A 27,874-nucleotide genomic window follows, 5' to 3' on the forward strand; every position below is an offset into this window, starting at 1 on the left:
CAGCAGCAGTTGTCTGATACATGGTAATTTAGTTCCTGTCTTTTTTTTCACGTGCTTATGCAAAGGAGTGAACCGTACCTGCGTATTTTACTGTGCAGAAGAGTGGTTAGCAAATTACTGTGAGTTTCTGTTTTCGCGTAAGTCGTTGTGTGAGGCGGCTTCCTAGAGTAATTTTCCCACCGCCAGAACATCTACGTCACGCCACTAAGTTTAAATCTCGTGCTGGTGCACAGCGTATAATTTAGATCAGTGCATTCTAATTTACATACTTATCTCGTGCAGTAAATCTTGGGTAAGCAGAGTTCCTACTAATTTTTTTTTTAAAATTTGTAGTACGTTCTATGGGACCAAACTGCTGAGGTAATCGGTCCCGGGCTTACACACTACTTAATCTAACGTAAACTGACTTATTCTAAGAAAAACACGCATACCCATGCCCAAGGGAGGACTCGAACCTCCGACGGGGAGAGCCCCGCCAACCGTCGCGGCAGAGTTTCTAGTAACAGGTAAGTATAGATACATACCCTCCAGTAGAGAAATTTGTTTCTCTTTAAGAGCTTACCGTCTCAGGGTATAGTGAGAAATTCCCAGAGCAATTTTTAGCGTTTCTTTATTCTTCTCGTTATGATAATTAATTGGAACTCTCAGCTGCTGACAGGTGTTGTTGATATACCTTGATGGGGACAGCTGAAAATGTGTGCCCTGACTGGGACTCGAACCCGGGCTCTCCTGCTTACATGGCAGATGCTCTATCCATCTGAGCCACCGAGGACACAGATGAATAACGCGACTGCAGGCACTTATCCCTTGCACGCTTCCCGTGAGACCCACATTCCCAACTGTCCACAATCTACATACGTAATGTTCCTAATACATATTTGCCCATCCACTCATCACTCGCACACATTAAGGTGACGATTCCCGTAAGAGTTCGGGCAACCTGTGCGCATTCGCACAGACGATGGTCAATGGTCGGGTAGCCATTTAACTATATATGAAGATAGTAACTGTTCTCGAAAGAACAGATACCATTGATGACCGTGCAGCTTCTCTAGAATAAATGACAGTTAACTGAAACTCTCAGCTGCCGACAGGTGTTGTTGATATACCTCGATGGGGACAGCTGAAAATGTGTGCCCCAGCCGAAACTCGTTATATTTCGCGTACATTCCAGACTCACTACTACCGTTTGAGATTTAATATCTGTTTTTCACACACTACTATATGGCTAGGGACTGTGTTTGTTGCGAGCGGACACTTGGAGAAACACCCGGAAGCTGCATTGGCTACCGTTGACATGCTTCCGGCTAACACTCAAAGCTGCAGCTACTTCGGGACGTTGGTGACGAGACCTGCAAAACCTTTGGCGTCGTCAGGATCCCCAGGTGGCCCTGGTGTAGCTGCAACTTCTGATACGCAACATCTGACCAGTCTGTCAGACAGTGGTGAGTTCGCGCGCCACTGGGTTGAAGGCGACAGAGGGAGAAGAAGGGCTCAGCTCGCTCCCTACGCTTCCAACAGGTACGAGGTGCTCCCTACTGTTGATCGTATCTCTGGGCCAGCGCGGGATGCCTCTCCTGCTGGGCCAGCGGCCCGTTTTCCTGCCCAGTTCGGGCAAGTGCAGAGGGTGTGTGTGCTTGTCATTGGAAGCTCCAATGTTAGGCGGGTGATGGAGCCCCTCAGAGAAATAGCAGGCAAGGCGAGGAAGAATGCCAGTGTGCGGTATGTTTGCCGAGGGGGTCTCGTCCACGATGTGGAGGAGGCCCTGCCGGCGGCTATCGAGCGCACTAGGTGCAACCGGCTGCATGTAGTGGCACATGTCAGCACGAATTATGCCTACCGCTAGGGTTTTAAGGGTATCCTCGGCTCCTTTCGACGGATGGCTCATCTGGTGAAGGCAACTAGCATCGCACGCAGGGTGTAGGTAGGCTAAGCTGTCTATTTGTAGCATTGTACTCAGGATTGATTGCGATCCTCTTGTTTGGAGCAGAGTAGAAGGTCTAAACCAGAGGCTCGGACGGCTCTGCGGAGGCATCGGATGCGAGTTTCTCGACCTCCGCTATCGGATGCAGAATTGCAGGGTTCCCCTTAATAGGTCAGGCGTGCACTACACGCAGGAAGCGGCTACTAGGATAGCGGAGTAAGTGTGGCGTGCAAAGGTGCTTTTTTTAGGTTAGAGGGATCCTCCCTTGGGATCACAGACTATTTGCCTGATAAATTAACCACAATGTCCTCAGGGAATGTTCGATCAGAGATTTTAGGAAACTGCAGGAGCAACCAAGTAAAGATTCAAGAATTAGTTTCGCTTACTGAATGTTATAATGTACAGATAGTATTAGGCAAGAAAGTTGTTGAAACCGGACGTTAATGAAAACCAAATCCTAAGATCAGATCGGAATGTTTATCGTAAGGATAGGGTAGTCGCCAATGGTGGCGGCGTGTTTATTGCAGTACAGAATTCGATAAAACCTAGCGAGGTTATTACTGATTCCGATTGCGAATTAATCTGGATGAAGTATCAAAGATCGGTCAAAAATCGTAATCGGATGATTTTATAGAGCACCCGGTTCAGGAGCTGTAGTGGTAGAGCGCTTCAGACAGAACTTAAACCGACCACGATGGCCGAGCGGTTCTAGGTGCTGCAGTCTGGAACCGCGCGACCGCTACGGTCGCAGGTTCGAATCCTGCCTCGGGCATGGATGTGTGTGATGTCCATAGGTTAGTTAGGTTTAAGTAGTTCTAAGTTCTAGGGGACTGATGACCTCAGAAGTTAAGTCCCATAGTGCTCAGAGCCATTTGAACCATTTTGAACAGAACTTAACAGAATATCGATAACAATTTTCCTGATCATGATGTTGTAATAGGAGGTGACTTCAGCGTGCCAGGTATAGATCGGAAGCGCCATGCTCTCAAAACTGGTGCCAGAGACAGGGATTCGTGTGACATTGTTCTATATGCCTTGTCCGAAAATTACCTTGGGCAGATAGTTAGAGAACCAATCATGAGAGTAATGTATTAGATCTCCTGGCAACAAACAGACCTGAATTATCGAATCAGTTAAAGTAGAGGAAGGTGTCGTAAGGGTGTGATGGCATCTATGACAACCGGTCTTACAAAGAATGTTAATAAAGGGTAGGAAGATATTTTTGCTTAGCAAGAGTGACAGGATACAAATTCCAGAGGGGATTTATGTGTGTGTGTGTGTGTGTGTGTGTGTGTGTGTGTGAATTCCTAAGGGACCAATCTGCTGACGTCATCGATACCTAGACTTACACACTACTTAAACTATCTTATGCTAAGAACAACACACACACCCATGCCCGAGGGAGGACTCGAACCTCTGGCGGGTGGGCCGTGCAATCCGTGACATGGCGCCTCAAACAACGCGGCCACTCCGCGTGGTATGGTTTAATAGCCGTGTTAGAAAACTACTACATAAACATGGAGCACTTCATCCCAGATTCAAGAGAAGTAAAAACCTAGTTGGAAAACAAAAGCTGAACGAAGCGAAAATGAGCGTAAGCAGGGCAAAGAGAGAACCGTTCAATGACTTTGAAAGTAAAACTTTGTCAACCGATCTGAGTAAAAATCCTAAGAGATTTTGATCGTATGTAAAATCAGTAACTGGATAAAGATCATGTATTCTTTCACACAGTAACCCTACTGGCACCGAAATGGAAGATAACAGAGAGAAGGCCGAAATACTGTTTCACCGCTGAAGATCGTAACACGGTCCCCCCTTTCAGACGTCACACAAACGTCGAATTGGGGAAGATATTAAGATAAATGATCGCGGAATAGAAAAACAATTACAATCACTTAGTACTGGAAAGGCGTCATGACCAGATGAGATACCTATAAGATTCTACAAAGATTATGTGAAAGAACTCGCTCCCCGTCTAGCAGTAATTTATAGTAAATCACTTGAGCAACGATGGGTAACTAGCGACTGGAAGAAAGCGCAGGTCATTTCCGTTTTTAAGAAGGGCCGTAGGTCAGATGTACACAGTTATACACCTACGTCGTTGACGTCGGTCCGTTGAAGAATTATGGAACATGTTTCTTGCTCAAGAATTACGACGTTTTTGGCGAATGAAAATCTTCTCTATAAAAAGCAACATCGATTCCGCAAACACAGATCCTGCGAAACAGCTCGCTCTGTTCCTCCACGAAATTCACAGTGCCGTTGTTTCCATGTGCTGTGACTTCAGGAAGGGATTTGACACCAGCACGCACTGCCGTTTACTGAAGCAAATGCGAGCTTATCTAGTACCGGAGCAGATCTGAGACTGGATTCAACACTGTCTTGCAGACAGAAGTCGCTCTTAACGAAACAAAATCGACGGATGGAAAGGTTATTTCCGGAGTAGTGTAGGGAAGTGTGATAGGACCGTTACTGTTTACGATATATATATGGTTGGATGAGCTTTGTTTCACACTATACATATACTTTCTACTAGATCATGTATATATATGATCTAGTAGAAAGTATATATATATGTATAGTGTGAAACAACGCTCATCCAACCATATATATATATATATATATATATATATATATATATATATATATATATATATATGTGGTTGGATGAGCGTTGTTTCACACTATATATATATATATATATATATATATATATATATATATATATATATATATATATATAAGCGTCAGTTGCTCTTTAAGTGTGTTCGCAGATGATACGGTTATCTATAACAAAATAGCAACGCCAGAAGATAGTAACGATTTGCAGAATGACCTCCAGAGAATCGATGAATGGCACAGGCTCTGGCAGCTGGCCCTGAACATGTAACATATTGCGCATACATAGGAGAAGAAATCCTACTGCTACACTATTGATGACAAACCGTAAAATATCTATGAGTAACTATCCAGAGCGACCTTACGTTGAATGACCACATAAAACAAATAGTGGGAAAAGCAGATGTCAGACTCAGATTCATAGGAAGAATCTTGAGGAAATTTAACTCATCCACGAAGGAAGTGGGTCATAAGGTGCTTGTTCGACCGATTCTTGAGTATTATTCATCTGTCTGGGGTCCCTACCAGGCAGGACTGATAGAGGAGGTAGAGAAGATCCAACGAAGCGGCAGGTTTTGTCACGGGATCGTTTAGCCAGCGGGAGAGCGCTACGGAGGTACTCAACAAACTGCATTGGCAGATGCTACAAGAAAAGCGTTGTACGTCACGGAGAGACATACTATTGTAATTTCGAGAGAGCACTTTCCGGAAAGAGTCAGACGACGTACTACTTTCTGCCCACACAGGTATCGCGTAATGACCACGAGGAGAAAATTCGAGAAATTAAAGCCAATACAGAGGCATACCGACAATCATTCCACTCTATACGCAAGTGGAACAGGGTTGGAGGGCACAGTTAGTGTTACAAGAAATATCCTCTACCACACAACATCTACATCTGCATTTATACTCCGCAAGCCACCCAACGGTGTGTGGCGGAGAGCACTTTACGTGCCACTGTCATTACCTCCCTTTCCTGTTCCAGTCGCGTATGATTCGCGGGAAGAACGACTGCCGCAAAGCCTTCATGCGCGCTCGAATCTCTCTAATTTTGCGTTCGTGATCTCCTCGGTAGGTATAAGTAGAGGGAAGCAATATATTCGGTACCCCATCCAGAAACGCACCCTCTCGAAACCTAGACAGCAAGCTACACCGCGATGCAGAGCGCCTCTCTTGCAGAGTCTGCCACTTGAGTTTGCTAAACATCTCCGTAACGCTATCACGCTTACCAAATAACCCTGTGACGAAACGCGCCGCTCTTCTTTTGATCCTCTCTGTCTCCTCTGTCAACCCGACCTGGTACGGATCCCACACTGATGAGCAATACTCAAGTATAGGTCGAAGTATAGGTCAAGTATAGGTATGATCATATAATCATACAATAAAGGATCCTTCTTTCTATGTATTCGCGATACATTACATTACGTGGCTTGCGGGGTATGATGTAGATGCAGATGCAGATACAGGGAAAGCTGCAAAACATCATTCGCTAAATCACAACGTGGATGGAAGTTTATGTTGAATGACCGTGACGGATGGTCACTGAAGAGGCTTGTGACGAAAATTAAGAGGATGACAAAAAAATGGTTCAAATGGCTCTGAGCACTATGGGACTTAACATCCAAGGTCATCAGTCCCCTATAACTTACAAGGGAACCTCCCCATCGCACCCCCCCCCCCCCCCCCCCCCCCCAGATTTAGTTATAAGTTGGCCTTGAAAAACTGAACACAGATCAATCGAGAAAACAGGAAGAAGTTGTGTGGAACTATGAAAAAATAAGCAAAATATGCAAACTGAGTAGTCCATGCGCAAGATGGACAACATCAAGGGCAGGCTGAACTCAGGAGCGCCGTGGTCCCGTGGTTAGCGTGAGCAACTGCGGAACGAGAGGTCCTTGGTTCAAGTCTTTCTACGAGCGAAGAGTTTAATTTTTATTTTCAGTCAATTATCAAAGTTCAGACACTCACACATAATCAACTTCGCTCTCCAAAATTCCAGGACATGTTCAGATTTGCTTGGACATATGCAGGATTTGACGGTCTACACATGGAAAAATTTGAAAACGTTAGAAACATATGTTTTGACAGAGCACAGGGAAAAGTGTGCAACTGTGAAACTGTTGGATTCATTTGTTACAGTTTATGTGACAAACTCTTATGTTTTCATCTCTTTTTTGGGAGTAATTATCACATCCACAAGAAAACCTAAATTGGGCAACGTAGAAGAATCTTTTTACCCATTCGCCAAGTGTACAAAATGGTTCAAATGGCTCTGAGCACTATGGGACTCAACTGCTGAGGTCATTAGTCCCCTAGAACTTAGAACTAGTTAAACCTAACTAACCTAAGGACATCACAAACATCCACGCCCGAGGCAGGATTCGAACCTGCGACCGTAGCGGTCTTGCGGTTCCAGACTGCAGCGCCAAGTGTACAAGTTAGGTGGGTCGACAACATATTCCTGTCATGTGACGCACATGCCGTCACCAGTGTCGTATAGAATATATCAGACGTGTTTTCCTGTGGAGGAATCGGTTGACCTATGACCTTGGGATCAAATGTTTTCGGTTCCCATTGGAGAGGCACGTCCTTTCGTCTACTAATCGCGCGGTTTTGCGGTGCGGTCGCAAAACGCAGACACTAAACTTATTACAGTGAACAGAGACGTCAATGAACGAATGGACGGATCATAACTTTGCGAAAATAAAGAAATTAAAATTTTCACATGAGGGAGGACTTGAACCACGGGACCACGACGATCCTGAACTCAGAATATCCTTGATGTTGCCTATCTTCGCATGGGCTACTCAGTTTGCATATTTTGCTTATTTTTTCATAGTTCCACTCAACTTCTTCCTGTTTTCTCGATTGATCTGTGTTCAGTTTTTCAAGGCCTATCCACTGTGCCAACTTATAACTAAATCTGAGGGGGGTGCGATGGGGAGGTTCCCTTGTTAGAATCACTTAAACCTAACTAACCTAAGGACATCACACACATCCATGCCCGAGGCACGATTCGAACCTGCGACCGTAGCGGTCACGCGGCTCCAGACTGAAGCGCCTAGAACCGCACGGCCACAACGGCCAGCTAAGAGGATGACAGCTGCAAAACTCACTGCAGAACTAAATGTCGCACTCGCGAACCTTGTCAGCACCAAAACAACACGAAGGGAGCCCCATAAGTAGGGAACAACATATCGAGCTGGAATTCCAAAACCACTCGTCAGAGATGCAAATGCCTGTAACAGGAAAACGTGGTGCCACAGCCATAAAACATGGACTATGCAGGAATGTAAGACCGTCATTTGGTTGGATGAGCGTTGTTTCACACTATTTGCAACTTCTGGGCGAGTTTTCGTCCCAAGAGTGAAATATGATGGGGGTTCGATGATGATTTGGACAGCCGTTTTGTGGTGTTCCATGGGCCCCATAGCTACTGCCAAGGAATCTGTGACAATTTTGGCTGATCAAGTGCATCCCATGGTACAATGTTAGGCAATGGTGATATTGTGTTCCAAGAGGACAGGGCCTCTGTCTACACAGCTCGTATGGTCAAGGACTGGTTTTGTGAGCACGAGAGTGAACTGTCGCTTCTTCCCTGGTCATCACAATCACCAGATCTCAATATTACTGAGCCTTTGTTGTCTACTTTGGAGAGAAGGGTGCGTAATGGGTACCCTCCTCCATCATCGTTATCTGAACATGCCACTATTTTTCATTAAGAATGGTACAGAATTCCCTTGAAAGCCATGCAGGATCGGAGCTGTGTTTATCCACTCTGAGATGACTGTAAGCTAGTCTGAATGTCAACGGTTTTCCTAAACGATATCTAGCATAGCAATATGTTGTGTCTTTGGTGTTTTCGTATTCTCTGTGTCTACGTCTGGCTCAAGGTAATGCGGAATAATGCTTTATCTAGTTTCATGCTATCTGTTGTGAGCGGTTCTCTAGGTAGTTTCGCGTACCCAAGTCAAAGACTCGAATATGAGACGCAATATACACACATCAAAAAAAGTTTTGCACCTCGGTTCCGAGAGTTCTGGCACCTGTACAGAAAATTTCCGCCCTTTTTATTGCTCATCAAAACCACACATTGCATGTTGTACCACCACACAGCGAGACCTTCAGAGATGGTGGTGCAGATAGCTCCACACACTGGTACCTCTAATACCTAGTAGCACGTCCTCTTGACGGATGTCTATATTCGTCGTGGCATACTATCCACAAGTTCATCAAGGCTCTGTTGGTCCAGATTGTCCCACTCCTCAACGGCGATTCGGCGTCGATCGCTCAGAGTGGTTGGTGGGTCATGTCGTCCATAAACAGCCCTTTTTAATCTATCCCAGGCATGTTCGATAGGGTTCATGTCTGGAGAACATGCTGGCCACTCCAGCCGAGCGATGTTATCATCTTGAAGGAAGCCATTAACAAGATGTGCACGACGGGGGTGCTAATTCTCGTCCATGAGGACGACGAATGCCTCGCCAATATGCTGCCGATATGGTTGCATTATCGGTCGGAGGACGGCATTCACGTATTGTACAGCCGTTACAGTGTCTTCCATGACTACCAGCGGCGTATGTCGGCCCCACATAATGCCACCTCAAAACAGCAGGGAACTTCCACCTTGCTGCACTCGCTGGACAGTCTGTCTAAGGGGTTCACCCTTACCGGGTTGCCTCCAAACACGTCGCCGACGACTGTCTGGTTGAAGGCATATGCGACTCTCATCGGCAAAGAGAACGTGATGCCAATCCTGAGAAGTCCATTCGACATGTTGTTGGGCCCATCTGTACCGCGCTGCTTGGTGTCGTGGTTGCACACACGGACCTCGCCATGGACGTCGTGAGTGAAGTTGAGCATCATGCAGCCTGTTGCGCACAGTCTGAGTCGTCACACGACGTCCTGTGGCTGCACGAAAAGCATTATTCAACATGGTGGCGTAGCTGTCAAGGTTCCTGCGAGCCATAATTCGTAGGTAGCGGTCATCCATTGCTGTAGTAACACTTGGGTGCATGAGCGAGGCATGTCATCTACAGTTCCTGACTCTCTGTATCTCCTCCATATCTGAACAACATCGCTTTGGTTTACTCAGAGACTCCTGGACACTTCCCTTGTTGAGAGCCCTTCCTGGCACAAAGTAACAATGCGGTCGCGATCGAACCGCGGTATTGACGGTCTAGGCATGGTTGAGCTACAGACAACACGAGCCGTGTACCTCCTTCCTGGTGTAATGATTGGAACTGATCGGCTGTCGTACCCCCTCCGTCTAATAGGCGCTGGTGATGCATGGTTGTTTACACCTCTGGGCTGGCTTAGTGATATTTCTGCTCAAAGGGACTGTTTCTGTGATACAATATCCACGGTAAATGACTATCTTCAAGAGTTCTGGGAACCGGGGTGATGCAAAACTTTTTTTGACGTGTGTGGTATCGTTTCTAACCGGTTAGGAAGGTTCGGCTAAGGAAGTGGGAGTGTAGCCAAGATGGCGGCGTGCAGACTCACCTTCCCTCTCGGGCACGTATCCGTCAGTCTCCTCGATCTGCAGCGGCTGGCCCACGTTGTACTGCAGCAGCTTCAGCTCGGGGTTGAGCATGATGGGGTCCGCGTCCGCCCACCGTAGTCGCAGCTTCTGCATGTTGTACGAGACTGCAGCAACACAGGCCACGAGTTGTCACTGGCCGGCATACGGGAACACTCATAGTCAGTTAACAGCACACTGGCGGGACCAAGGCCATTCAACATTTACTCTCTCAAGAATGACAACGTTTTCATTTACAACTGGTGTCGATCATAGATCATCGTAGCATGGAAGGGCAGCTCGTTGAAGTCCGACACGTAAGAGAGCTGTACGAGCCCACAGTGTAACTAAAATACACTCATGTTCAGGAAAACAGAACACCTTGAAAGACTACTAATAGGAAGTTCGTACTCACAGGACATGTACATTAGTATGTTCTGAAGAAATGATTAGCATATGTCACCTCGGTTAAGCATGCGTCCTGTAGTAGGACGGGATCCACCATGGGCACTGATAAGTTGTTCCATGCGTGATGGCCTCGACGTGTATAAGGCGAAATGGCGTCCTATAGCATAGCCATACATGCTGCATTCACCTGGTTCCAAAGTTTTTCTGTGATGGTTGGCATTGGGTCTGAGATTGCTGTACCCATCGTTTCACCATATCCCACAAATTGTCGACTGGAGACAAATCTGTTGATCTGGTAACATGGTTGACAAGGGCAAACGGCTAACATCCCGTGACACCAAGAAGGCACGTGTTCGTGCAGTATCATGTAACCGTGCATTGTCTTGCTGAAAAATGGCACCTTGGGTGTCGTGCAAAAAGGGTACAGCTACTGGACGCAGGATGTCATTCACGGATGTCACGCTGGTCACAGTGCCCTGGACACGCACCAACTATGATTTGTGGTTGTACCCAATAGCAGTCCACACCATAAGGCCTTCAGCTGGCGCCGTATGTCTTGTGCAAATGCAGTCACTGTGATGCCACTCCCCTTGTATGCGGCGAACCAAACTGCGGCCATCATTTTCAAACAAGCAGAACCTGGATTCGTCCGAAAACGCTATCTGATGCCATTCCTCTCCCCAGTGACGTCCAGTCACCATTGCCGTCTAACATGTTTCTGCACATTCGTTTAAGATAGGTGGAGAAGTGGACGACACTCACGTAACCAAGGCCATAATAGGAGGTGACCGACTGTCATCCCTGATATTGTACGTTGTGCTACGCAGTTCCACTGTCGCGCTGTGGCAGAGGAGGACGTAGATCTGTCCTGCAATGCTATTCGGATGAGGTGTCAATCTTCTCGGGGAGGGCTGGGTGGTGCGAACTGACTGATCTCGTCGTGTTTTACGCCCTTCCGTTGCACTGCCAAAACCCTTCGTCCCACAAGAGCAGCAATTTCTTGGACGGATGCATCACATTCTCTCATACCAATAATGCGCCCTCTTTGAAACTCAATGATTTGATGGTATGGTTCGCACGTACGTCTGCGAGGCATCCTGCATATCTGCTCGAGCCACACTGATCGATTACCTTCGGTTTATAGCCATAACGAGACCCATGGGCACATTTTACCAAAAGGTGGTGTTGCGACCCGATATCGATGTTGACCTTGAACCCTCAGGCCAAAGTGGTTCAAATGCTAATCATTTCTGCAAAGCAAAGTAGTGTACATGCTCTGTGAGTATGAACTTTCTTCCTCTAGTTTTTGTACGGCCATCCTTGTGAATGGAGGTCTGGGGGACTTCGGCCATTCATTTATGTAAGAAACTGAAACACCTACAGCTATTCTTATGATGTCATTTATTGTATGGCTACCAGTTTCAGTGCACCATCTTCAGACCTTTGCTGATGCTGAAGGGGGTTAACACCATCCGTATACATGATGCAATACTGACCAACATCTATAACTGGTTTTTGCTAACTACCTGTAACCAAAATGTTCTCTCTCCGACCATCAACTATCAACTGACCCTCTAGTTTTCTAAGGTTTTCTTTCTTTTCTGAATATGAGTGTGTGTTTAGCTTGGTGACAGTTTTAGATCCTTGATGCCATTATCCACTGATGAGCAAAAGCATTATGATGAGCTGCTTAACAGCATGTTGGTCTATTTTTGGGATGAAATACAGCAGTAGTTCTGCGTGATGGGTTCGACAAGTACTTGGTAGATTTACGGAACTATGTGTGAGCCGTTGTCGGCTCGTGTTAATGCCGTTTTTTCCTTTGGGCATTTTGTCACCATCGAGTGGCGTCTTATTCCTCCCTCAGTTACTATTTCAATGAGTTGCTCATTTGGCTCCGTCAGTGGCAGTAGCAGCGTTTATAGATACTGGTACTGCTGTAATTTCTTTGGTGTGGCAGCTATATTTCCGTGCCATGGTGTGTGTGGCAGTTGGTCGGGCACGGAGTAGCAGTCGGGGATGGAGCAGCAGTCGCGGACGAAGTAGCGTCGGGAACGGGGCACCAGTGAGGTGCGGACAGCCAGTACTTGCTGACCGCTGGCGACACACATGGACTGTCCGACTGAAGGAGACTGGAGCGGGAACGAGCCTTGGTTGGTCGTTCAGTCGGTCGTCTCATCGGCCGATGTGTGTTTGATCTTTTGACTGTTTCTGGGTGTGGGCAGTTGGTCGGTTGCGGTGGAGCAGCGGAAGTCTCTGCGGCGTGTGATCAGGCCGGAGCCACTGGCGGCGTGCACACACTGTTGGAGTTGTGTGGCACAAGCTGCGAGAACTGCTAAGTTCGTCGCGCACCGCACCTGCATACTGGAGTTGAGTTATCAGTGAACCTGTCATCAAAGCTCAACCATCGTGACATGTCTTCGTTGATTACTAATTGTTGCATCCTGGGCTGTCCCTGCAAGCAGCAATGTGATGGTGCGTTGAAGTCGGCAAAATTTTGCACCCATCTCCCTATGTGGTGTTTAACCTTCGAAATGATTATAATTTATTAATAAAGTGCACCAGGGTTATCTTCTGCCTTGTGGCCGTTGACGTTCTGGTTACCTGCCCTGGTCGTTACCGTACTTTGGTGGCAGTGTGTTTTCCTTGCCGTGTTTATGCTATCCAGCACGGCATGTAGTTTGACAGCTTGGTGTTGTTCTCCTTTTCTCTTTGAGTGTTTATTGTGCCTTGACTGTGTTTTATACGCCAATTATTAAGACATAATCCTGCTGCGCTCTTCGTCTTAGCTGGTACTTTGGTTGTTATGCTGTTGGTCGGGTGAAACGGAATTGATTAGGCGGTTGGTTGGTTGTCAGCCGTCTGTAGGTCGTGCTGCAACGCGATTGTTTAGTGTTACGCTTGGCTGTCTGTCTCACCTAAACTGTGATTGGAGTTTCCTCCCCTGGCCAACCCTTGGAACACTTCTGAGCACCACTGTTTGTTGTTTGTGACTGTCATTTTATTTGGTCACAGGTACTTTGCCAGGCCTTCAGCCGTGTATTAATATTGTTTGTTTTATGTTTTTGTTTGTTTTATGTTTTCGGCCTTCAGCCGAACTTCATAGCAACTTTAAGATTAGGCCTCAAGCCGTGTTTCATTTAAAATTCTTGTTGCTCTGTATTTAGGCCATCAGCCGAGTTTGTTTCAGAATCTGCGGCTTTAATATGTAAATCCTTGTCTGTAAGGTTTTCTTCTAATTCTTGAAACAGCCTTCAGCTGTGGTCTGTAAACTTTTATCTTAAGGTTTTATTTATTTATTCTTGAGTAATTGTTTGGGGCTTGAGCTGATAAGATACTTCAAGTTTTCTTAAGGTGTTTTTCTGTTGCACTGGGTAAAAGCTTATCCTTAAAGTCTCTCTTTTATTATTTAAAGAAATTTTTTTTAATTGGGCTTTCAGCCGAAGAATTAACTTGAATTTTCCTTAATATGGCCTTAGCTGGAATTTGTAAATGCTTGGCTTTTAATGAATTCCTTAGCTGATCTGAAATATTATTTCGGCCTTTAGCCGAGAAGATATTGTAATTATATTTAAGCAAGGCCTTCAGCCGTTACTTTAAATCCTGGTGTTTTAAAAGCAATCATTAAAATTTATTCTGGAGAAGTTACTTGGGCCCTCAGCTGTGAATTGATCTTGTTATTTTAAGGAGAAAACTGTGCATTGGTTTGAGCAATAAAGTTGTGTGTGTTCCTGTATAACTAACAGTAATTGGCCTTGGCCCCTTTCCACAACCCGATCCGCTCTGTCCTGCAAAACCAGATTTCAATGTGGCACCAGACGCTATCCACAGGTTGTACAATTCCTGTGGCTGTGACATCTCAGATTTGTTCCATAGGGTTCAGGTCAGGCGAATATGGTGGCCAAGAAGTCAGTGAGAGTTCACTATCATGCTCCGCAAATCGCTGTAGCACAAGTCTGGCCTTGTAACCCGGGCAGTTATCCTGCTGGAAGATGCAGTCGCCATCGGGGAAGACACCAAGCTTGAATGGATACAGGTGACCTGCAATAACGCCCACATAGTCCTCAGCTGTCATGGTATCGTCGATTACTACCACTGGTTTCATGGAAGCCCAGGTGAATGACCCCCACAGCATTATATGGCCCCCCAACAGCACGCGTCCACAGTATGGTGCATTTTAGGCAACCGTTCGCCAGGATGACAGTATATCCTGACACGACCATCGACCTGGTGTGACGAGGAACGTGAGTCATTAGGCCAGGTGACGTATTTAGATTGGTACATGATCCAATATTGATGGCGCCATGCTCAAAGCAATCGTATTTGACGAGTCGTTGGGTCAACATGAGAATGTGTCGAGGTCATCTGGTATGGATCTCATGGTTGCCAATGTGCGGTCAACTGTGTGTTCCCGAACACTTGTACTTGCACCAGCATTGTGCTCTACCGCCATATCTGCCACAAATCTCCACCTGTCCTGGTTTAGAATGTGTATAAGACTTCGATCTCCACGTTCTTTGATGACCTTGTCGCCTACTCGTTGTTTCAACGTCCTTCAACCACCTTCCATAGATTCTCATCTGCTACAGATGCTCACGATTGCTCAGATCGACGAAATGTTACCGCTCTAAGTCCACTCCGTGTGTTCGCTTACTCACTTACTTCGCGCACCATTCAGTTGTAGTGGTCAAATAGATCATGTGGACACAGTTGCATAATGTCTGGATCGACACAGCCCTCCCTGTTTCCTCAAAAAATGTAGCATGCATTTCTGTTGCATTATCCTCAGGGTACATCCACTATCTGATCGAATTATCTCGACACTTATTAGTGGACATTAACATGAGATGTGTCCACCCTTAGTCTTTATAGCGGCTTCAACCCTGCCGGGGGCGCTTACGGCGAGGTGTCTGAATGTCTGCAGCCTATTCTTCCCCAAGAGCCGAGACCGAAAGCAGTAGTGGATTGGACGATGGAGTCTGAAGCAAAGTCGAAGTTTTAACCTATCCCAAAAGTGTTCCACTGGTTTCAGATCGGTAATCTGAGCAGCCCAGTAGTCTTCTGAATGTTACTGTTCATAAATCGATTGCCTCACAGAGTCTTCTTTATTGTAAGCTGCATTGGCATGCTGATAGAAACAATCATTGTCTCCAAATTGTTTCTATGCTATGCACAGTAGACAATGTTGTGAAATGTGTCCATAGCCGTCCACATTTAGTGTTTTCTTAAGCGCAATAATGGAACCACACCCTAACCACGAAAAACACCTCCATATCTTTACAATCTGCCCCGTGTCCGCCACCGTAGCTGAGTGGACAGTGCACTGGCTTGTCATGCAGGGAGCCCGGGTTCGATTCCCTGCTAGGTTGGAGATTTTCTCAGCTCAGGGACTGGTTGTTTGTGTCGTCTTCATCATCATCATTTCATCCTCACCGACGCACAAGTCGCCGAAGTGGTGCCACCTCAAAAGACTTGCACCAGGCGATCAGGCCTACCCGCCGGGAGGCCCTCGCCACACGACATTTCATTTCGCCTCCTCTGTGCTTCACTGTTGGCGCTACAAATGATAGCAGGTAATGCTCTCCAGGTATTCGCCAAACTCAAACCAATCCAACGGACTGCCACAGGGTGTAGCGTGATTCTCACTCCAAACCACCCAATGTCCAATTGCGACAGTCTGGACGTCATCTCAAGCGTACTTAGCATTGACTACAAACATGTGTTGCTCATGAGGAGCCGCTCGGCCGGTGTATCGAGGATTTTTTAATTTCCCAAACCACAGTCATTGTGCTACCTGGACTGGTTGTACCACTTTGGAACTCGGTAGTGATTCTTTCCTCTGCTTTCATGCGAATTTTTACAACCGCCTTCCACAATGCTCGACAGTACCTGTCCGTCTGTACTTGAGATCTACCTAGGCTTTGTTTAGCTGTTTTTGTTCCTTCGCATTTCCACTTCACAATCGCGTCACCAACGTTCAACCTGGGCGGCTTCTGAAGGGTTGAAATGTGTCTATTGGATTTGCTACTCAGATGGTACCCAATGATTAGCCTGCGTAGTATGAGCCGACTTTTCAGTTTGACGATGCACTCCTCTGGCTTCGATGCATGCGTTGATTTGGTTGGAAAGGTGTCAGAGTCGTTGTACCCTCTCCTGAGCCAAGCTGGTCCTCAACTGTTTTCACTGGTTCTTGATATCCTGTACGCTGCCACTGACATGGTTTCTGCGTATAAGTCGTTCTGTTGGATACAGATCTAGGGATCTAGTTGTCCACAGGAGAACTTCAACATTACGCGGGCAGTTCATAGAGACACATGCCATGTACAGAGGCGCATTGCCCAGTTAAAAATGGCACCACGATACAGTCACTGTAGCACAGGTCTGGCCTTGTGACCCGGGCAGTTATCCTGCTGGAAGATGCAGTCGCCATCGGGGAAGACACCAAGCTTGAATGGATACAGGTGACCTGCAATAACCTATTCCAAAAGTGTTCCACTGGTTTCAGATCGGTAATCTGAGCAGCGCAGTAGTCTTCTGAATGTTACTGTTCATAAATCGATTGCACTTTCTTGCTGGACTCAGGATGTCGGTGTTGAACCGCAGTGAGTTCCATCAGTAACAGCCGTCACCTGAACCCATACCTGATGGCTCCCTGCACCGTTAAGTCAGGATTAACACCTCTATGCCTCTCCAAAACATTGGAGGGATATGATCTCCCCGGGTCACCACCATGCCGACATCGATCATCTGCGAGAGTGTAGGATCATGATTCGTCGCTGAGTACAATGCGACGCCATTCATCAGCCGTCACACACCACTCCAGAGGCAGCAATTTGTGTTGTGATGTCAACGGCAGCCTACACATGCGATGGTCTGTCTGCTGCTAGTCTACAACTGGTAGGGGTGCCAAATAATGTTGCAGGGAGCCCATCAAGCATTCTGGGAAGGTAGGCGCAGATGTAAAGAGGTTACGATGTGCTTGGTGGACAATACGACGATCATCTCTTGTGGTGGTCAGGCGTTGTCTACCGAAATCTTGACGAAGAGTATGCCTGCCCTCATGTTTCCCTGCAGTCGAACACCTTGCCACTGTCACTTCCGAACACTCCAGAAAACTGGATATTGTATGATTCGATCAGCCGGCCAAATGGAGACCACTACGAATGGCCATAAAATGTCTTGCTGACAACTGTGTCTCACACGAGTACGCGGCGTCTCCGTGTCCACAGTCACGCTGTTCACGCCTGGTAACAATACTAAACACTTACAGACTCTGGCTGCCACTCTACCCGTAGCAGAGCATTGCAACTCTAATCATGGTGTGTACGTATACAAAGTAATATTGATATCAGACAATGCTTCTGGGATGCTTCACTTTCTTGGTAGGAAGTGTATATCAAATGCCTCCCTGAAATCATTGAACACTGCATTAACTTGGGCTTCATTGTCTGCTTTCCTCTGGACCTCATGGACGTACAGACCAAACTGAGTTTCACATTTTACGTACGGTGAAACTTTCATACTGGAATCGTCGGGTCTGCCTGTTTAGCGGTACATTGCGCGCCTGGAAACAGAATATGTCGCGGGATCGAATGTCTGTCGGAAGACAAAATATTTCAGTCTGCGTTTAATGCGGTCTTCACTTCTCAATAATGTCAGTATTCGCCAGGAGTGACATGTGATTCGGACTGCACGTCGTTTAACTGTAGGTCTCCTTCCCCAGTACGTTTACTGGGGCAGCTTATGGACGCGAAAGTCGCCGAAGTGATGTCGAATTGAGATACCTGCACCAGGCGTTGGGGCCACACGGAATTACTGTTGTATGAGGGTCGTTTGATAAGTCTGGTTTCGATAACAACTCACCTTACTACACGATAGAGCCTCCTTTGAGGGATATACACCTGGTCCAGCGATTTTCATCGCGGCGGAAAAATGGGTTATGTCCAACTCTGCAAAATACTCGTTGGCTGCAGCTATCACTTCCTCATTTGATGAAAATTTCTTCCCAGCAAGTCAAAGTTTCACTTTAGGGAATAGGAAGAAGTCACTTGGAGCTAAGTCTGGTGAATTGGGTGGATGAAGAATTAATTGAAAGCCCAGTTCATGCTCTTTCGCCATTGGTATGGCTGATGCGTGAAATGGTGCATTATTCTGGTGAAAAAGCACTTTTTTGAATGCCAACCTTGATCCTTATTCAGCCAATGTTTCAGTAATGAAGCATATGGTTCTGTAATTTTTCCAAGTAATCTATGAGGATTACATCTTGGCAATCCAAAAAAAAAAAAAAAAAAAACAGTGGCCATCAGCTTACCAGGTCACAAAATGGTCATTGACTTCTTCAGTGCACTTGCACCAATACTTGTCAATTGTTTTGACTGCAATTTTGAATCTGGTGTGTAATGATCAACATCCAAGTTTCATCAACAGTCACAAATCTGCACAACAAGTCTTGTGGATTGCGATTAAACATCGCCAGAGATCGTGTTGAAACGTTGTGCCGGATGTGTTTTTTGTTGACTGTGAGGAATCGCAGCACCCGCTTCGCACACAGCTTTTTCATAATCAGTTCTCTGCGCAGGATATTATGCATTCTCTCAGTTGAGATGCCTGCAGTCTCAGCAATCACATGAGCTTTTATTCGGCGCTCTTGCATTACTATCATGGATTTTGTCAATGGTTTCCTTTGTAGTGACTTCAATTGGATGGCTGGAGCGCGCTTATCTTAGATGCTTGCCCAATCACTTTTAAATTCAATAATCCAAAAGAAATGATGGTCTTCAATGATGGTGCAAAGTCCGAGTAATTCTGTTTTGATTTGTGTTGTACTCCAACCCTTCAAATAAAGATGTTTAATGACAGCACGAAACTCTGTTTTCTCCATTTTCAGTCGCAGTCGACACACTGACCAATTCAGACGGTTGTCAATAATGAACTGTAGGCTACAGACTGTCGATACTGCTTATACGTTCCTTGGAATAAGCAAGCTTATCAATCATGAAGAGCAACAAAAATGTTCCATTCTCTCCTAGAAATTCACCACACTCATCAAACAACCCTCATACTGGAATTAACAGGCCGAAGGTTTCAGACAGCTGACAGGGTATGTTCGAATCGCTCTAAGAGTACAATGTTGTCTGCCGAAGGCAAATATCTCAGCTGCAGTTGCCGACCGACATACGACATTAGTGCAACAGAACGAACAATGCTGTTTCAATCTGGGTATTCACGTAAATATTGGTAGAACACACGTGGAAGCGTGAATAGAGCAACTGTGAACGACTGCACAATTTTCGAAATGAAAAGTCCAACCTATATTGCAAGTGTTATAGAATACTCACTTTATTGATCTCTCATGAACAACATTGTTTCCCTAAGTTCTGCACAAGAAACGTCAGCGGGTCTGCATATCCACAAACTATTCAATGGACCATATATTTGCTGGAGCGTTCACAGTGCCTATTGCGTGACATTTGTCCTGCCAGTGCGCTGCAACTAAATCCATTGGTTTGCGAGAATAACAGCGATATTCACAAAGAAATATTTACAATACAACGACATTTACTAGCGTTTTATGAATTCACCTTAGAGAGAATGCACATCTATAATATTTTTTGGCAGTTCAAACAAAAACAGTACGACAGATTGCTGTTTTGTTTTATCCTCGACATATCCTCCTATAACATACATTAATTTTATGGTAGAAATAAATACAGGGTGCGGCAGAACCGACTAAGCACATTTATGGAGCAATAAAAAGTAAATTGGGTGTATAGAGAAAAAATGTTTCTATTTTCTAAATTAGTACAATGTACCATTTTATATTCATTTAGTTTTGAAAATAATGTCCTCAAGATGGCGGCCGTTAGCATCAATACATTGCTGTAGACGATCCCTGAAGTTTCGAGCAGCTCTTGCACACATATGGCGGGGTATGGCATTCACTTCGTCAATAATCCGCTCTTTTAACGCTGGTAGGGTGTGAGGGCGGCTTTTGGAAACCTTTTCCTCCAGATATCCTCAAAGAAAGCAGTCACAAATGCTCAAATCTGGTGACCGCGCAGACCACGCGACATCACCCCTAAAGAGACGAGGCGTCCCGGAAACGTTTCTCTCAAAACATCAAGTGAAATTCAGGATAGCTCCATTCTGTTGGAACTACAGGCCATGTTCTTCAACAATCTCGTCCATTCTGGGTTTCAAAACATTTTGCAGCATTGAAACATAACGTGTGGAATTCACTGTCACGGTCAATCCTTCCTCCTCAAAAAAGTAAGGGCCTACAACGCCAAATTGTGATATAGGACACCACACTGTCACTTTAGGAGAATGTTGCGGTCTTTCATGAATAATTCGGGTATTTTTTTCAGCCCAGTAGTGGAAGTTTTGCTTATTCACGCACCCACTAAGATGAAACTGTGCCTCGTCACTACTGGAGAAAGCTGCATTCGGGGGGATCTGAGCAAACATTTGCTCACACTGATTATGACGGTTGTCGTAGTCTGCTGGGCATAATTCTTGAGCAATCATTATTTTGAAAGGATGGAACTTCAACTCGCATTGCAGAATCCTTCTGAAATCCCCAATGCAACACCAAGTCGAGCAGAACGTTGCGGCGAATGTTGAACTGCTGTTATCACCCGCTGCACATTTTCTGGCGTACTGATGGGTTTGCGTCGGCCATGTGTATCTATTCTCAGTGTGTTACCAGTTTCCTCCAATTGCCGAACCCAGGACCGAATTTTGTTTGCATTAGGAACGCCATTGTTGGGTGGAATGCTGAACTGTCGCCGAAAATCTCGTTGTGTAGCGATCACATATCTGCTGTTTTCATACACTACTGGCCATTACAATTGCTACACCGCGAAGATGACGTGCTACAGACGCGAAATTTAACCGGTAGGAAGAAGATGCTGTGATATGCAAATGATTAGCTTTTCACACCATTCACACAAGGTTGGCGCCGGTGGCGACACCTACAACGTGCTGACATGAGGAAAGTTTCCAACCGATTTCTCATGCACAAACAGCAGCTGACCGGCGTTGCCCGGTGAAACGTTGTTGTGATGCCTCATGTAAGGAGGAGAAATGCGTACCGTCACGTTTCCGACTTTGATAAAGGTCCGATAGTAGCCCATCGCGATTGCGGTTTATCGTATCGCGACATTGCTGCTCGCGTTGGTCGAGATCCAATGACTGTTAGCAGAATATGGAATCGGTGGGTTCAGGAGGGTAATACGGAACGCCGTGCTGGATCCCAACAGCCTCGTATCACTAGCAGTCGAGATGACGGGTATCTTATCCGCACGGCTGTAACGCATCGTGCAGCCACGTCTCGATCCCTGAGTTAACAGATGGACATGTTTGCAGGACGGCAACCATCTGCACGAACAGTTCGACGACGTTTGCAGCAGCATGGACTATCAGCTCGGAGACCGTGGCTGCGGTTACCCTTGACGCTGCATCACAGACAGGAGCGCCTACGATGGTGTACTCAACGACGAACCTGGGTGCACGAATGGCAAAACGTCAGTTTTTCGGATGAATCCAGGTTCTGGTTACAGCATCATGATGTTCGCATCCGTGTTTGGCGACATCGCGGTGAACGCACATTGAAAGCGTGTATTCGTCATCGCCATACTGGCTTATCTCCAGGCGTGATGGTATGGGGTGTCGTTGGTTACACGTCTCAGTCACCTCTTGTTCGCATTGACGGCACTTTGAACAGTGGACGTTACATTTCAGATGTGTTACGACCCGTGACTCTACCCTTCATTCGATCCCTGCGAAACCCTACATTTCAGCAGGATAACGCACGACCGCATGTTGCAGGTCCTGTACGGACCTTTCTGGATACCGAAAATGTTCAACTGCTGTTCTGGCCAGTACATTCTCCAGATCTCTCACCAATTGAAAACGTCTGGTCAGTGGTGGCCGAGCAACTGGCTCGTCACAATACGTCAGTCACTACTGTTGATGAACTGTGGTGCCGTGTTGAAGCTGCATGGGCAGCTGTACCTATACACGCCATCCAAGCTCTGTTTGACTCAATGCCCAGGCGTATCAAGGCCATTATTACGGCCAGAGCTGGTTGTTCTGGGTACTGATTTCTCAGGATCTATGCACCCAAATTGCGTGAAAATGAAATCACATACCAGTTTTAGTATAATATATTTGTCCAATGAATACCCGTTTGTCATCTGCATTTCTTCTTGGTGTAACAATTTTAATGGCCAGTAGTGTATTAAGCGCGAACGGGAAAACCACAATGTGCACCGGTCCAGACCACTGAAATGGGGTCAACGACTGAACAAAGGCAGACCACGTGCAGCTGCCTATCTCCACCACAGCCCCAGCAGTAATCGATAGAAACCGCTTAGTCGGTTCCGCCGTACCCTTTACGAGGTGCGTTCAGTAAGTAATGCAGCACATTTATTTCTCTGCCAGATTCGTTGAAGAAATGTGGAATCTGTTGTGGGACATCATGGAATATTCCCGCTTAGCCTCGATAGCTTCATGCAGTTCCAATATGTGGTGACGCTATCTGTAGCCTTCAAAATGGCATCTGTAGTGGCAGTACGTTCCAGGCAAAGAGCTGTCATTGAGCACCGCAGATGTTCATAGGCGCTTGTAGAATGTCTACGGAGACCTGGCAGTGAACAAAAGCACGGTGAGTCGTTGGACGAGGTGTCTGTCGTCATCGCAACCAGGTCGCACAAGCCGGTCCGATCTCCCGCGTGCCCGCCGGCCTCACACAGCTGTGACTCCTGCGATCCTGGAACGTGCGGACACTCTCATTCGAGATGATCGACGGATCGCAATCACCTCGCTGCACAACTCTATGTCTCTGTTGGTAGTACTGACACACTCGTCCTCCCTCAGGGTGTAACGATCAACTCGGAAGTGCATTGTGCAACCCTCAGGAAATTGAAGAAACAACTTCAGAGAGTTCTTCGAAACAAAAATACAAACCAACTTATCCTTCTCCATGACAACGCAAGGCATTACACAAGTCTGTGCACCCAAGAGGAGCGCATAAAACTTCATTGGACTGTTCTGCCACATCCTTATTATAGGCCGGATCTGGCACGTTCTGACTTCCATCTCTTTGGCCCCATGAAGGATGCACTCGAGAGGAAGCAATAAGTGGATGATTAGAAGGTTATTGATGCAGCAAGACGTTGGTTTCCACATCGACCAGTAGCGTGGTACCATGCAGGCATACAGTCCATCCAAGTAAGGTGGCATACTGCCGTTGAAGTATGTGTTGAAAAATAGGGTTTTGTACCTAAAAGTGTGGTGAACAATATGGTGCAACGTACACTTGAATGAAACCAACCTGTTTACAGAAAAAAAGTGTTGCACTGCTTATAGAACGCCCCTCGTAGTCAGTTACCTACCTGGAAATGACCAGAATGTTGTAATAAATATGTATAATGCTGAAACTTCCTGACAGATTAAAACTGTATGCCGGGCCGAGACTCGAAATCGGGACCTTTGTCTTTCGCGGGCAAGTGCTCTACCAACTGAGCTACCCAAGCAGGACTCACACCCCGTCCTCACAGCTACAATTCTGTCAGTAACTCGTCTCCTACCTTCCAAACTGCACACAAGCTCTCCTGCCAACTTGCAGAACTAGCACCCCTGGAACAAAGGATATTGCGGAGACATGGCTTAGCCACAGCCTGAGGCATGTTTCCAGAATGAGATTTTCACTCTGCAGCTGAGTGTGCGCTGATATGAAACTTCATATGGTTCGAATGGCTCTAAGCACTATGGAACTTAACATCTGAGGTCATCAGTCCCCTAGACTTAGAACTACTTAAACCTAACTAACCTAAGGACATCACACACATCCATGCCCGAGGCAGGAATCGAACCTGCGACCTTAGCAGCAGCGCGGTTCCGGACTGAAGCGCCTAGAACCGTTCGGTCACAACGGCCGGCTATGAAACCTCCTGGCAGATTAAAACTGTGGGGACGGGTGGTCAGTCGTGCTTGGGTAGCTCAGTTCGTAGAGCACTTGCCCGTGGATGGCGAAGGTCCCGAGTTCGAGTATCGGTCCGGCATACAGTTTTAATCTGCCAGGAAGTTTCATATCAGCGAAGTGTCCGCCGCAGAGTGAAAATCTCATTCTGGAAACATCACCCAGGCTGCGGCTAAGCCATGTCTCCGCAATATCCTTTCTTCCAGGGGTGCTAGTTCTGCAAGGTTCGCAGAAGAGCTTGTGTGAAGTTTGGAAGGTAGGAGATGAGGTACTGGCAGAAGTGAAGCTGTGAGGACGGGTCATGAGTCGTGCTTGGGTAGCTCAGTTGGTAGAGTACTTGCCCGCGAAAGGCAAAGGTCCCGAGTTCGTAGTCTCGGTTCGCCATACAGTTTTACTCTGCCAGGAAGTTTCATATCAGCGCACACTCCACTGCAGAATGAAAAATCTCATTATGTATAATGCTGTTTAACTGACATTTTCGACATCATATGTGTTTAATAAGGGCTATGAAATACTTAATTTGATAGCAAAATAATTTGCTGCCACCTTTAAAAAACTTCATATTGAAATCAGAGATGATGATCAGGCGATTACATCAGGACGGTACTTTAACAGGTTTTGTCGTTTACTGTTCTCTGGCATGATATATTTACTAATTTTTATGGTTGTATTTGATTTTTTTCCACCTGGCACGATCATAGTTTCCGATTGGTTACTTAACCCTTTAAGAACGAGCATTGACATATTGCCAATGATTGCATGTTTTCGCAGCGAGATTCGTTACATCCGGTGTCAAACATAGCATTAGTCCGTAAAAACTTTGCATAGTATGAGCTCTACTTTCAGCCACACTATTTTATTTGGGGAGACGCGCAGATAAGAAATTATCTCTTCACGTTCTGTCATTGTCACTGTCGAAGTGAAATCCAAAAGAAGGAAGAAAATATAGTCAGGACAAAAAACTAAAGATCGGAATAATCGAAGATGGTTTAATCCTTGCGTTGGTGAATATGATGATGCTAATGAGTTTGCGCTATTTACGGTACTCAGCGCGGGTGCATATGTTTGACCATGCCCGTAAATGTACAGTTTTCAAGCACTTAAAAACTACATCGAAAGTCGAAGCATGAGTTGCTCGATGCACTAAAAGGGACTGACAGGGTGTTCGTTTCCCAGATGGAGATTTTTGAATGGAAGGAAGAACCACACCATCTGAATGGTATTTACGGATGAAACGGCAAGGCGCGTAATTTCTGAACACAAACGAAAGAGGCAGTGATCTATGCAAAAACCTTGGGTCCTTGTATTACGTCGTATTGATCACAAAACAGTTTTCATCTTAGAGTGGGTCTTCGTACCGAGAAGAATGCAGGAACTACGTGACTTGAATATCAGCATCTCAGTCTTGTAATGCTTTCAGCTATTTATGTAACTGTCAGAATTTATAACAGAATAAGACAGTAAGTTTGTCCTCTACCTGAACGGCAAGCTTTGTGTTATTTTACTTCATGATTTCTTGCGAAGATCTGCCCTGTGATGGATTGTACTGTTTCTCGGATTATGCATTTGGGAGTTGTCATTACGCGAATTTTGCACTACAGATTCTTTACTGAAAACAAGCACTTTCGAAAAAGCAATGTCAGCAGATTTATTCTATTTAATTTTCAGTGTAACACATTTTGCTATCAGTAACTTGTCTCCTGGAAGAAACTGATTTTGCAAATAACGGTCGTTTTTGGTCAATTATGCGAGCCTTATTGAGTCTCTTCCCATTTTTGACAAATTATATACAAACGAAAGTCCTCTTAAGATCAAAAGATGGTTATTATTCAAGAAAAGACTCATTCTTCATGTGTTTAGTTTGTAGCAGAGTCCTATGGTTACATAATAGAGCTACCAATGTTTGGTGATCTGTCCGCAGAAATAGATACATTGTGCAGAAAATGGAAGAGAAACTGAAGAAAGAAGAAGTGATGTTGAGGTTGTTACGTATTTTATTGGCAGCCAAACGGATTGACGGGAGAGAAATCTGCACCCTGTCAGGTAGCTGCTCAGCAAAGGTAGGTGATAGCAAAAAAAAGCTGACCACAAAACTCGAAAGCAGATACAGAAACCGCAGTTTGTCCTTCGTTACACTGAGCTTCTTGTGTGGGCAGTGAACATGTGTAATATTATTCAGATATCGATAGGAGCTATTCTAAAATTTAGCTGTGAAAAGGTACGAGAAGTTGCTTTTCTATATTTTCAACTTACTTTTCTTTATAATGAGCATATGTTGCACAAACCTAATATTGGGACAAAATTTCGGAATTTATTATACGTTTCGTAAGTGACATTAGGGGGAACATTACAAAAATTTACGGAGGATTACCATAACGTGACATAACGTCACTTTCCAAGTAAAATCTTCTTTCATAAAATCCGATGAGTTGACGGGTCGTGTGATTGAAGCAATAAAACTTCTTGATGATACCAGTATCGGAAGAAGACTGTGTTATATGATACTGTACGAGTTACGTTCTGAAAGTAAGTCTCGTCATTGTTTTTCACACGAAAACTTTATTGCCAAGCACCGCGGGGTAGCCGTGCGGTCTAGGACGCCTTGTCACGGTTCACGCGGCTCCCCCTGTCGGAGGTTCGAGTCCTCCATTGGGCATGGGCGTGTGTGTTGTCCTTAGCGTAAGTTAGATTAAGTAGTGTGTAAGCCTAGGGACCGATGACCTCAGCAAATTGGTACCATAGAACTTACCAAAAATTTTATTGCCAAAAGCAATTACACAATGGTATCATGAGCTATACAACTTGCACTATTTTTACTACATGAGACGTTTGTCGTAGCGTGCAATTAGTTTGAGGGAACCGCTTAGGTAAAACTCGGTGACCTGCGATGCAAGGAATTGTTGCACAGCTGCTCCAACTCAGCGTTGACTTGGAAGTGATGTCCTGACAATTGGCTTTCAATGAAGGGACCAGATGAAAGTCAGATGGGGCAAGACTGCGGCTGCAGGCCGAGTAATCCAATACCTCTCCTCTGAAGCAACGAATCTGATCTGTTAAGAATCTCGCTTTGTGTGGAAATTTGAAATTTGTGGTAAGTTGTATGGGGCCAAACTGCTGAGGTCATCGGTCCCTAGGCTTAGACAGTACTTAATCTAACTTAAGCTAACTTACGCTAAGGACAACACACACGCCCATGCCCAAGGGAGGACTCGAACCTCCGACGGGGCGAGCCGCGCGAACCGTCGCAAGGCGCCTAAGACCGCACGGCTACCCCGCGCGTTGCGCTTTGTGAGGTTTTGCGTTATCGTCTAAGAGCGCAACTCCTATACTCAAGAGCCCTGGTCGAATGGCAGAAATGAGTCTGGTGAGGGTGTCGCAATAGCGTACTGCACTGATTGTCCCTTGTTGGAGGGAATCA

General features: G+C 45.8%; 1 protein-coding gene across 6 annotated transcripts in view; it reads right to left on the reverse strand.

The window, feature by feature from the left end:
- LOC126412747 (glycine receptor subunit alpha-4) overlaps positions 1–27,874 on the reverse strand; it is a 589,024-nt gene that overhangs the window by 143,393 nt on the left and 417,757 nt on the right. For 5 of the 6 annotated variants that reach the window (XM_050082488.1, XM_050082489.1, XM_050082492.1 and 2 more), the window contains one exon: positions 10,049–10,192. The exons of the other annotated variant lie outside the window; for it this stretch is intronic. In XM_050082488.1, the coding sequence (XP_049938445.1) occupies positions 10,049–10,192 (144 nt within the window). The remainder of the gene's footprint in view (positions 1–10,048; positions 10,193–27,874) is intronic. 6 annotated transcript variants of the gene reach the window in all.

This window comes from Schistocerca serialis, chromosome 7 (assembly GCF_023864345.2).
Source record: "Schistocerca serialis cubense isolate TAMUIC-IGC-003099 chromosome 7, iqSchSeri2.2, whole genome shotgun sequence".
Classification (NCBI taxonomy): domain Eukaryota; kingdom Metazoa; phylum Arthropoda; class Insecta; order Orthoptera; family Acrididae; genus Schistocerca; species Schistocerca serialis.